At 35.4% G+C, this 13,703-nt stretch overlaps 1 protein-coding gene across 2 annotated transcripts in view; it reads right to left on the bottom strand.

Annotated features, from left to right (window-relative positions):
• Positions 1-13,703, bottom strand: part of ARL13B (ADP-ribosylation factor-like 13B) — a 76,190-nt gene that overhangs the window by 6,623 nt on the left and 55,864 nt on the right. For both annotated transcript variants that reach the window (XM_006864658.1, XM_006864659.1), the window contains 3 exons: positions 10,007-10,121; positions 4,923-5,148; positions 779-895 (listed from right to left, as the gene is read on the bottom strand). In XM_006864658.1, coding sequence (XP_006864720.1) covers positions 779-895; positions 4,923-5,148; positions 10,007-10,121 — 458 coding nt within the window. The remainder of the gene's footprint in view (positions 1-778; positions 896-4,922; positions 5,149-10,006; positions 10,122-13,703) is intronic.

Raw genomic sequence — 13,703 nt, 5'->3', positions numbered from 1 at the left:
TGGGGGGAATAAAGGCAAGAAGTGGTTGGCTTACAAGCTTTCATGAGTTTGCTTAGTTTCAGAAGGAAGGTGATAAGGTAGAATCCCTAAAGAATAGCTTCGCTCTTTTCCAGATGGAACTGGTGAAAGGAGATAGGATTTTATGACTCAACTGTGAGTTATTACCAGGATTAATTGTGAGCGTCACAACTGTAATTGTGGAAGATGTGTAATTAAAAGGGGTGAGTAGTTAATCTTTCATTTCAGGAACAGACCATCCTAGGATCATTAAGAAGGAAGACCATGAGTGGAGTATGAGATCCCTACCTAGGACAGTGGCAAAACCAGAGACAGTGACAGAGGCAGTGGCATGGAGAGACAGAGCAGCTGTGGACTCTAGGCCTACGGGCTGAGAAAGGTTTTGTGCCTTCAAGCAGGAGGCTGGTAGAATGTGCCCTTAGGACATTTAAATGAATATATATTTTTTGTTTTGTAAGTGCACATGAAACATTTTTGCTTTGTTCATTTGTGAAATGTAAGGTGTAAATGGGAAGCCACAGAGAGGAGGAAGCAGGATAACTTGTTGCAGGGAGGGGATTATAATTATTGAAATATAATGAAGTGTATAATTTTTTGAATAAAAAACTGATAATCTTGTCTGTAACTCACAATAAAAAGTTAAAAAAAAAAAAAAAGTCACTAAGAAGCATCCTAAATAAAAACAACATAATTTTCTTTCTTTTTTCTCCATTGTTTAAAACAGTGTTTCCAAATGCAACATCAATGTTAATATACTTACCAGGAGGAGGGGGAGGGGGTGGTGTTACAGTCTTAGGAGCAGAGTCATCTGTATTAATTGGTTCTACCCGGTGACTCCTTTTCATTCTTAGTTTTTTGGTTTTCTTTTTACTGCTATCTGTAAGAATATAAACATAGAATTTTATAACTTTGGGGAAAAGTAAATATCTGTACTATAATAGAAAAAAGGAGAAAAAATTAAATGTTGATATAGTTGTTTACCATAGAAACACATCTATTGAACTTTAGACTTGCTACAAATGACTAAATATGAACTTTTTAAAACTAAGTCCTTAAACATATTTAATAAGCACCAACTTTTTTTAAATCAAATTTTTATTGTGAATTGAGTGAGAGTTTACATGACAGAACATCAGCTTTACACTCATCTTATTGTATTTGTTTCATTGCAATGATTACAAATCCCTCTATGCATTATCATTCAACAGTACTTGCTTCTATTCCTTCTGTTTTTTTTTGTTTTTTTTTATGTACACCAAAACACTCAGTAATATGCAATCATTCAAACACCCAAAGGGCATATCCTGCTTGCCGGGCCACCAGCACAGAGCACCTCTTCCTCCATGAGTCTAGAGTCCCCAGCTGCTCCATTTCTGCACGTCATCATCTCTGCCTCAATCTCTGGCATCCTTGCTTCTCTGAATAGGGTCCCACACTCTGCTCCTACTCTTCTCCCTTTATGGTTCCAGGGTCCTCAGCTCATGGACTGCAAGATCAATCACTCCCCTCTTTTGCTATAACACGTCTACCTTTACAGTTGCAATAATTGCAATCCGTCATGATAACAATTACTCACTATTGAACCACAGAATCTTATCCACATCTCCTTTCACCAGCCCCATCTAGACAGGTTGAAAACCACTCAGTAGAGATTCTACCCTCCCCCACACCCTCTGAAACTAAACTCCCTCTAGAAAACTTGTAAGCCAGTCACTTCGTGTCTTTATAGTCCCCTCCCCCCCATTTTAGGTGTTGTTGTTGTTAAGTGCCGTCGAGTCGGTTCCGACCCATAGCAACCCTGAACAGGGTTTCCAAGGCTATAAATCTTTATGGGAGCAGAAAGCCTCATCTTTCTCCCGCGGAGCAGGTGGTAGTTTTGAACAGCTGACCTTGCGGTTCGCAGTCCAATTCGTAACCACTACACTAACATTTTAGGTAGCCAATGTCTAAGTTGCCCATCCCTATCAACCCTGAATAAGCACTAACTTTTAAAGTAATTTCTTATTGGATGAATAAAAAAGTTAATGAACATGACGGAAAACAAAAATTCTATATATTAAAATCTAAGAAAAGTTATTCAGAATTCAAAAAAAGCAGAGTTTACATTACCAAAATAATGTATATTTGGTTCCTAGTTGCCACTGAGTTGATTCTGACTCATGGTCACCATATGTATGCAGAGTAGAACCGTCCCATAAAGTTTTCAAGACTGTTACCTTTTAGAAGCAGATTGTCACACCTGTCTTTTCAGATGGTACTAGATGGGTTCAAACTGCCAACTCTGGGGCTGATAGTTGAGTGCTTAACTGTTTGTGTCACCCGGGGACTCCACCCTAGTGTCATACTGAAGTGTTACACTAAGCAACTATGGTTTTCTAACTGAAGGGGCTCTGGTAGCGTAGTGGTTACAAGCTGGGCTGCTAACCTCAGGGTCAGCAGTTTCACACTATCAGCTGTTCCACAGGAGAAAGATGAGGCTTTCTGTTCCCATAAAGATTTACAGCCTCAGAAATCCTACACAGGGTTGCTATGAGTCGGAATTGATTCCACAGCACACCACCCCCACACACTGAAGGGGTTTCCAGAAAATTCAGAATGGACAATGAAAGGTGCTAGTTATATCACTGCCAAATCATTTGCTCTTTAACAATGTATTAGTGCAAAAAATCTTTTCAAGAAATCAAGAAGTCCAGAGTTAATTGGTCTAACACCGTGTTTAGTGTGTCTATTCTACCTCTTACTTGATTGGGTACTGGCTAGGGTCTTAAAAGTTTACAATCAGTCATCCACTGTACAAAAAATGATCTCTCTTCACCTGGCACACCAGGAATAGGATGAATGTTTGGAGCGTGTAGCTAATTGTCTCCATGGACAATGGCCTCCTTGGCTATGTATCCAGAAAACTGGCTCATTTTTGAGGTCACTCTGAACTTCCTTTAAAAACTTGATCTACCAAAAGCTACTTTTTAAAAAAAAAATGTGGGGCAGCAGTCTTACAAACTTGTTGCAAAACTTCAACGACGTATGAAGATGTCTATTTCAGTTTTCTTTAAAAAAAAATTGATATTAGCTCTGATTTCCAATTTTTTTTCATGACACAAAAATTATCCTTTTTTTTTAAAGCACCCTAACAAGATTAAGACAACTGTATTACTGAAACAACTTGTCTGCAGTCATCTACTGATTGCAGAGACATGTTTACACATGTTTTGTTTGGAATAAACCTGTACGTATATGAACTGCAACTCTAGCAGCAATACTTTCTGAGTTACTCTCATAACTCAATAGTTACAAAATAAATAAAATTTAAATTAAAAAAAGATTAATTCTAAATAAACACATAAACTAAGTTAATAAAAAAGAAGGAAAGAAATTGAGAAACCACTGTAATAAAGTTTATCTTCTTTCTAATTCAGCTGACAAGAGACATATAGCTATGAATGTCCAAATGGCCAAAAGCATCTTTTGGATCTAATATTATTCATTTGATAAGATGTCCATTTTAATGAAATCTATAGTTCAGAGATTGAGATCTTATTTTCCATAAACTCTGGCCCTATACATAAAAATTTTATTGTCAATGGAACACTATCACTAAGTAGCAACAGCAAGGAAGTAGCAATTATTGTGCAATCTCCCAAGTGTCAGGCACTGTCCTAGAAATGCTACAAGGTAATTTTACATAAATTTGCCTCAATATAGAGATGAGAAAACTAAGACTGGAGAAGGTTATATAACAGCACATAGCTGGTTGATGAGAGATTTAGTATTCGATCACAGCTTGCCTGAATAATATAAGATGTCTCTAAGATACCAAAGAATGTGAATTTCCTGGTAAATCATGCCAGGAAATCAAATAAAATCTCTACTTGTTCATGCTAACATTTAGAAAAGGCTGGTACTGAATTTTGGTATGGACTGAATATTGGTATGGGTTATATTGTGCTCCCCCAAAATACATGATACAAATCCTAATTGCTACACCTATATATAATCCTATTTAGTCATGGGTTTCTTTGTTATGTTAATGAGGTCATATCAATGTAAACTGTCTTGACTCAAAAACAGTCAACTTTTTTTGAGATATTGTTGTTGTTAAATGCCACCGAATAGGTTCCGACTCATAGCGACGCTGTATATGGGTTTCAAGGAGCAGCTGGTGAGTGTGAACTGCTGATCTTGTAGTTCAAACTGATCTTGTGGTTCAGTGCATTATCCTGCAGTGCCACATCAGGACTCCATATAAGAGACTAGATTAAACAAGGAAGCAAAAAAATACAGAAGTGGGAAGACAGATGACACTCTACATAAGATCTCTAAGCAACCACAAATCAGAAGCTATAAGAAGACAAAGACAAACACAGAGAGAAAAAAACTTTACCTAGAGTCTCCTAAACTGTGAAATAAATTTGCTTGTTTCAGTTACCCATTTGTGGTTTACCTGTTATAGCATCACTAGACAATTAAAACAATTACCAATTTGATTTTGTATTATATAAAAAGGAAAAACAACTACATAACAAAGATTTTTTAAAGTTTTGTATGCAACCTATCAAAATAATCAATAAAGGAAAGAAACAATGTTGATTGTAACATCATAAAGTTTTAAAAACAAACTAAAAATGTTTCCAAGAATCATTTTGTGTCCCAAATTTATGAAAATAAAATAAAAAATGAAATTTTTTACTGAAATCCTCTTACGTTACAAAGACATCATGAATAAAAACATAACTTAGGAACAAATTGATTAATCAGTTACTAAGATCATAAAAAAACTCAAGATGAATACTGCATTTGAATATATATATATGTATATATATATATATAACTTTTGATGAAAATAATTATAATTTAAAAATGAAATAAAAATAAGTTATATATATTTAAATAACTTGATTTAACACCTGATTCTGAAGACTGCTTGTCTGTCTCATCTTCATTCTCCAACTGCTGTGTTAATGCTTCCTTATAATTTTCTACTATTCCAAACTCATTGTGTTTTTGGCTGCTGTCACTGATTTGGCTTTGGGTCTCTATTGGTTCATGCTCCATTTTATGTTTCATGGGGGAGTCATCAAGGTCGTTCTCCATCTTCTGCCTCTTTTTCTCCTTTTCAAGTTTTTTTTCATTCTAACAAAAATGAAGTATATTATCTTTACTATAACAGTTGTATGTAAGATAGTTTTAAGGGAGAAATGAAATAATCCAAGAGAATTCTGTAATTCACAGTACACTGTGATAAATCTGTTAAAAATTATTGAACATGTCACTACAACACAAAATTGTCAAACACATTTAGAAAATACAGAAAACACACACACACAAAAAAAACAAATATTACTAGTAATACGTGATTCTGAAGAAGAACACTCTTCGCTGGACAATCACTAACAGTTCTTTTGCTCTACCAAATGCAACACACATACAAACAAACAACAATCAGAAACACACATGAATGTGTGAATGTCTCTCCCTGCATACATATTTATGGATTTGTTTTTAAACAACAACCAAAAAAAATGTACAATTTTTATTTAGAGAAATCTATTTCTTTCAATTTCAAATATTGTCTAACATATATGCAATTGCATTATAATTTTGAATGGCTGTATTTTATTTTATCAATTCCTTTAAATGGACAAAGAAACTGCTTCTAATTCTTCACTATTATAAATAAATGCAACTGGTCTATTAGTCATTTAATTCTTTAAAACTCTGTCAAACTTAACTGCTCTTTTGAAAAATCATCTGATTTATATGCTTTTATTACATATTGATGATGGACTACTATTACATATGCCTAATGGAGTCCTGGTGTGGAACTGTGAGTTAGTGCACCAGACTGCAAAGCCGTTTGAACTGCAAGGTTGGTGGTTCAAGTTCACCAGTCATTCCTAGGAAACCCTATACAGGGTCGCTATGAGTGGGAACCGACTCGACGGCACCTAACAACAACAAAAATTCCATTAAAATTTTTTTCTTTTTCTTTTTAGGGAAACCCAATATCCACTTTTCTATTACATTCTCATATTTCTCATGTGTCTCAAAATATCACCTATTTATTTTTACTTTCTGACTTTGTAGAATAGCTCCTTAAAATCTGAATATTAAGATCTGTCCATTGTTCATTATGATTTATGCTTTGATTCACCTGCTTTGAAATTTTTCCCTAGTCCAAGCATACATAAAAATGTAACTATATTATCTACTAATATCTTTTTAAAAATATTAACGGTACACCTAAATCTTTAAATCCTGGTGTGGCACTCTAGGGTGAGCAGTTGACTTTTAACTACAAGGTGGGCAGTTCAAACCTACCAGCCGCTCTTTGAAAACCTTATATAGGGTCACTATGAGTCAGAACTGACTCAATGACACTTAACAACAACAACAAATCCTTCATACTACTAAAATTCAATTTGATATCTAAGTTTCAATAGTTCTGCTTTTTTCCAAATGGTTGTTCAATTGTTTCAACATCTTTTCGACTCAGATTTGAAATGTTATATTTACCTTTTAATAAATTTTCATACACAATTAGGTTTATTCTTATTTGCTCAGTGATGGTCTGTCTATTCTAAATATAATACCTAACGATTTTAATTGTCTGCCATAAAAAAAGTACAGGGTCAGCAAAAGAGGAGGACCCAGAATGAGATGACCTGCTAAGAGTGGCTGCAACAATGGGCTCCAAGATAACAATTATTGTGAGCATGGTAGAGGACCTGGTGGTGTCTTGTTCAGTTGTACACAGGGTTGCTATGAATTGGAACAGACTCAAGAGCATCTAAATATCAATGACAACAGCTGTTTCTAGAAAAGGCAAAATTTTAAAGGAGAAATTTTGTACAGAAAAAAGAAGAAAAGCATACATGGTTATAACGGAGCTTATTAATCATTTATTTTCATTTTCTTATTGACCAATCTTAAGTATTCTTGTTAACAACATATTAACTGTTAATTAATTTATTTTTAATTAACTTCCATACTATTAATTAATTTAGAGACTTTGTGGTGCTGTCGGATAAACACAAGACTGAAAGGTCGGTTTGAACCAGAAGGTTGGCAGTTCAAACTCACCAGCTGCTCCTCGGAAATCCTGTACTGGGTTTCTATGAGTAAGAACCGACTCATAGGCACTTAACAACAGCAGTATATATGGTGTTGTTGTTGTTGTTAGGTGCCATCCAGTCGGTATCAACTCATAGCGACCTTATGCACAGCAGAATGAAACACTGCCCGATCCTAGGCCAACCTCACTACTGTTGCCATGCTTGAGTCCATCAATGCTGCCACTTGGCCAATCTATTTCGTTGGGGTCTTCCTCTTTTTCTCTGATCCTCTACCTTAGCAAACATGATATCCTTCTCCAGTGACTGGTCCCTCCTGACAATATGTCCAAAGTATGAGAGATGAAGTTTGGCCATCCTGGCGTCCAAGGAGCACTCTGGCTGCACTTCTTCCAACACAGATCTATTGGTTCTTTTAGCAGCCCCTGGCACTTTCAATAGTCTCCTCCAACACCACAGCTCAAGAGCACTGATTCTTCCACAGTCTTCCTTATTCACTGTTCAGCTTTCGCATGCATATAAGGTTACTGAAAATACCATGGCTTAGGTCAGGCGCACCTTAGTCCTCAAGCTGACATCTTTGCTCTTCAACACTTTAAAAAGGTCTTGTGCAGCAGATTTGCCTAATGCAATATGTCGTTTGATTTCCCGACTGCTGCTTCTGTGAGTGTTCTTCATCCAAGAAGAATGAAGTCCTTGACAACTTCAATCTTTTCTCTGTTGATAAGGATTGATCCAGTGGTTAGGATTTTTGTTTTCTTTACATTGAGATGTAAACCATACCAAAGGCTGTGCTCTTTGATCTTCATCAGCAAATGTTTTAAGTCCTCTTCACTTTCAGCAAGCAAGGTTGCATCATCTGTATATCGCAGGTAGTTAGTGAGGCTTCCTCTAATCCTGATGCCATGTTTTTCTTCATATAACCCAGCTTCTCAGATATTATTCGTTCAGCATACAGGCTGAATAAGTATGGTGAAAGAATACAAACTTGTCGCATACCTTTCTTAATTTTAAACTATTCAGTGTTCCCATATTCTCTTTGAACAACTGCCTCTTGGTCCAGGTAGATTCCTCATGAGCACAAATAAGTGTTCCAGAATGATCATACATCGCAATGTTGTCCATAGCCTGTCATGATCCACACAACTGAAAGCCTCTGCATAGTCAATAAAGCACAGGTAAACATATATGGTAAACCCTACTATACAGCTGTATTGTTCACTTTCTTTTATATAGCGAAATATACAACTTTGGAACAAGTACTAGAGTCTTCTAATTAACTTATACCCTTGGTACACAAATAAAATCAGTCATTCTGTAGAAAGTGGCACTGTGGGATAAAGCATCTGACCAAAAGATCAGTTGAATCACAACAACAGCAATGTAAAAAGTGAGGCTCATTACACACAAAGTAAATATTAGTAATATTCCAATGTGAAAAGTAAAACCAGTTTTCTATTTTCTCTACCAATATTTTTAAAAGGACATAAAACAAAATTCAACAAATATAATACTTGATAAAATATATACAAAATAGTAATTCATAATATTAAGATGGCTTTATTGTAGTTCGAAAAGTACACTAGTTAAACCGAACTGAGCTAATAAAAAAATTAATAAAACAACTGGGGTAAAGCAACTTAAGATCAAATCTTTCCTATTACCAATTATTTCACAAAATGAAATAATACTAAAAATATAAAACCATTTTCTTGCCTTTGGAGCTGCTTTCCTTCCCAGTAGAAGCTCCAAGGAAGAAGCAATCATTCACCTTTCAAGATGAGCACCTGTGTGTTAGTAGGCAGCGGTGGGGCCACTAAGAATGGAGAACAAAAATCCTATCTCCGCATTCATATATGTATAAATGGATTGGAGGTTTGGGAAGCACTGCCCCTGAAGAGGTAAAACTGCTGAGTCTAATTAAAGTAGGACCAGTATGTACATTCTGTAAAGCAACAAACACTGAAAAGAAAGACACAGATATACAGATGTCACATGCATACACACTCACATCCCCATAACTTCTTTATAATTAAAATCTATAATTTGATGTTAATATAAGAAAATAATTAAATTTTAAAATTAAAACCTACAAATTAATTTTGGTAAATATATGCCGATTAAATTAAAATAAATTTCATTTAGATACAGAAGGAGTTCTGGTAGCGTAGTGGTTACGAATCGGGCTGCGAACTTTAAAGGTCAGCAGTTCGAAACTACCAGCCACTCCATGGGAGAAAGATGAGGCTGTCTGCTCCCATAAAAATTTACACCCTTGGAAACCCTGTACAGGGTCGCTATGGGTCGGAACCGACTCGACGGCACTTAACACAATGCTTTTTTTTTCTAAAAAAATTATTAAGTATCCTGGTAAAACAGAAAATTACTTAGATACTCTAACGCAGTATTGCTGTTGTTGTTATTAAGTGCTGCCGACAATGTACAGTGTTTCTAGGAGCGGCTGGTGAGCTTGAACCACCAAACTTCTAGTTTAAACCACCCTGCAGTCCAGCGCATTAATCCACAGACTCTAAGTTTTATTGCAAAAGAACAGTAACAACAATACAGGGACAAGGATAATATATAGAAGAGTAATTGTATCACTATCACACAAAAGAAATGGAAAACAAGATTTATCAGAACAGAAACTATGATAAGTGCTCCATTCAATTATTTTCATTCTCATTTAATTCTTACCACCTTTTCCATTTTTACACTAGAACAAAAAGTAAATTTAAAGAGAAAAAATGCAATTAACTTATATAACCCATTGCTCACATTTAATTTCCTTCAGAAATAATCAATTTCTAACAAAACATTTCTATTTCCCAGTCTCCTCTTATCAACCACTTGCCTCCTTTCCCCAAATCCAACTTTATAAGGTAAAATGTAAAAATTACATTTGCCACCAACCATACCTCAATGATTACAGATGCTATAGGCTGGAAAGGATTCACAATAATTGGCTCTGGGTCCAACTCAGCCAGACCATTGTTTCCATAGTTTTCAGACTGATCTCGCTCTCTTTCTTCTCTATTTGAAGAAAAAACAATTTGAATTTCTTGTAAGAAAGTACTGAACCTTGTTTAAGAAAACTTTCAATGGGTTTCCAGCTATTAAGTTCTATAATTTAAACATGTGGACATGACATTACTATTTCAGGAATTCATAGACAGCAATAAACCTTTATACCACCATGTAAAGACTAATCATTTGAATTATATAAGAAACATATGCTAAAAAAGTAACATTTTCTATTACAAACTTAACACTAAAAGTTCATGTGCATTATTTTTCCACATGACATAGGCTTCTGTATGAACTGCCCTCTAAAAACAATACTGTCTCTTCACATGTATTGAGATAAATAATTTCTTGTGTTAGCCTTTTTCTTAAGGGCTGTGTTTTCTCTTGAAAAGTATATTTGGGATAACATTTCTTTAATCCAATCTTTGTTTTTACTCATGAACAAGCATGTTCAAACGAGTTTCTTGTTTATTATACAAAAACACAGAAGAATTTACACACTGATTATATAGAAAAATTTAACAAAAACTATTCAGCAAGTACTGAATAATACCATTAATATCATGCTGCTGTTAAGAAATAATACTGAGTCAGTTTCAATTCATAGTGACCCTGTATAGGGTTTTCCAAAGAGTGGTTGGTGAGTTTGAACCACCGACCTTGTAGTTCAACTGACCTTGCAGTCCAGTGTTTTATCCCACAACGCCACAGCAGGATAAGCAAGTAAAATTTTGCTGAAGATAATTCAAAAACATTTCCAGTACTATATTAACTCAGAACTGCCAGAAATTCAAGCCAGATTCAGAAGAGAGTGTGGAACAAGGTAACTCTTTTCTGAAATCACATGGATCTTGGCTGAAAGCAGAGAATGCCAGAAAGGTGTTTACCTGTGTTTTAGAATAGGCAAAGACATTCAGCTGTGTAGAACATAATTAATCATGGTTAATACTGTGAAGGACGGTAATTCCAGAACATTTAACTGTTCTTATGAGGAACCTCTACATAAACCAAGAGGCAGTGGTTCAAACAAAACAAGTAGATTCTGCAAGGTTTAGAATCAAGAGAGATATGTTAGGGTTGTATCCTTTCACCAACATGTACATGAAGCTGTAAGATAACAACTGGACTTCTAATTACTTGCAATGTCAGCAGTTCAAACCTATCAGTTGCTCCCTGTAAGTCATAGGCAATGTTACTATGAATTGGAACAACAACATTCATTTTATATGCTAGACTATATGAAGAAGAATGGGGGATCAAGAGTGGAGGAAGATTCACCAATAATCTGAAATAAGCAGATGGCACAACCTTGATTTCTGACAGCACAGAAGATTTGAGGAATATGATCAAGGTAAACGATGACAACTTTCAGAAAAGAAAAATTCTCACAACTGGCCCAATAAGCAACATCATGATAAATGGTTGAAAATATTGAAGTTGTAATAGATTTTATTTGAATTGGGTCCACAATTAGTGTCCATGACAGCCGCAGCTACAATAATCAACAATGTACTACATGGGACAAATATGCTGTAAAAGACCTCCTTAAAGTGCTAAAATGCAAAGACACCACTTTGACCTGACCCAAGCCGTGGTATTTTCATAAGCCTCACAAGCAAGAGAAAGTTGGGCAATGAATAAGGAAGACCAGAGAAAAATCAAATGAATATGAAAGGATGCCCCAGAATTATGGTGTTGGATACGAATATTGGATATACCATGGACTGCCAGAAGAATAAACAAATTTGTCTTGCAAGAATTACAGCCAGAATGCCACTGAGAAGCAAGGATGGCAAGAGTTTGTCTCACTTTGGACATGTTGTCAGAAAGGACAGTCCCTGGAGAAGGACATCATGCTTGATAAAGTATGTTGTTAATGCTGTGGAGTTGGTTCCAACTCATAGTGACTCTGTATAGGGTTTCCAAGGTGTGACTGGTGAGTTTGAACCACGGACATTACAGTTCAAACCAACCTTGTAGTCCAGTGTTTATCCAATAGAGTCAGTGAAATAAAGATCTTCAGTGAGATGGACTAACAGAGTGGCTGTAACAATGTGATAAAAACACAGCAATGGTTGTGAGGATGGCGCAGGACTGAGCAGTGTTTTATTCTATTGTACTAAGAGTTGCTATGAGTAGCAAACAACTCAATGGCACCTACCAACAAGAACAAGATATAACAAAATACTAATTAAAAATAATAACTGACTCAATGACAATAAATAACAATATTGTAAAATGACATAACTTTATCAAATTATGTATCATATTTTAAGATGATAATATTATGAAGAATGGGTATTTCAGAACACTTAATTGCTCACAAGGAACCTGTACATTGACGAAGAGGCAGTCTTTTGAACAGAACAAGAGGATACTAAATAGTTTGAAATCAGGAAAGCTGTGTGCCAGGGTTGTTTCTTTGACCATACTTTTGCAGTTTGTATGTTGAGCCAATAATCTGAGAAGCTGGATTATAGGAAGAAGAATGTGGCATCAGGATTGGAGGAAGACTCATTAAAAACCTGTGATATGTAGATGACAAACCTTGCCTAATAGAAGTGAAGAAGACTTGAAGTGCTTACTGATGAAGATCAAAGACTACAGTCTTCAGTTAGGATTGTACTTCAATGTAAAGAAAACAATAGGTTAACATCATGATAAATAACGTTAAAAGATTGAAGTTGTCAAAGACTTCATTTTGCTTGTATCCACAATCAAAATTCAGGGAAGCAGCAGTCAAGAAATCAAATGATTACATTAGGCAAATCTGCTGCACAAGACCTCTTTGAAGTGTTCACCAACAAATAAGTTAGAGGACTAAGGTGGGCCGGCCTGATCCAAGCCATGATATTTCCAGTAGCCTCATAGGCATGTGAAAGTTGGACAGTGAACATGGAAGACAGTAGAATTGATGCATTTGAGTTAATGATGGTAGAGAGAATACTGAAAGTACCATTGGCTGCCAAAAGAACAAACAGAATGCTCCTTAGAAGGCAGGATGATGAGACTTTGGCTGTCATAGTTCAGACATATTATCAGGAGGGATCAGTCCCAGGAAAAAGATAGGCAATTGGATATATAATTATGTGGTAGCGCTGGTATAGTGCCATAGGATAAACACTGGATCACAGGTTCGGGTAGAACTCACCAGTCACTCCTTAGAAACCCTATACAGGGTTGCTATGAGTTGGAACCAACTCTAAGGCACTTAACAACAATACTGTGTAAAATGAACAAATATATAGGGCAACTGTTGTTAATATTCTTACTTATTTATACCTACTTTTTTTTTTTTTTATTATTATTGCATACTTTTATTTAATACCTAGGGTTCAAACTGTAAAAACAGTTTATTTACCCAAATGAAAAAAATGTTAATAGTAATAATTTCTAAGCATCATTTCAGAAGAATATGACCAATGCTTTAAAGTTATGGTTTATGACCTCTTTAAATTAAAATGTTAACATGCTACTCCACGTAATATGTAAACAGATTACTACTAACCAACATTAAAGTAAAACTTGGGCAAAAACAAGCATGTAACTGGGTGCTTACACACAAACAAAGGTTTGAATTATGATATC

The sequence above is a fragment of the Chrysochloris asiatica genome, unplaced genomic scaffold, assembly GCF_000296735.1.
Source record: "Chrysochloris asiatica unplaced genomic scaffold, ChrAsi1.0 scaffold00068, whole genome shotgun sequence".
Lineage (NCBI taxonomy): Eukaryota > Metazoa > Chordata > Mammalia > Afrosoricida > Chrysochloridae > Chrysochloris > Chrysochloris asiatica.
The sequence above is the reverse complement of the archived record's forward strand: the minus strand, read 5'-3'. Positions and strand labels throughout refer to the sequence as shown.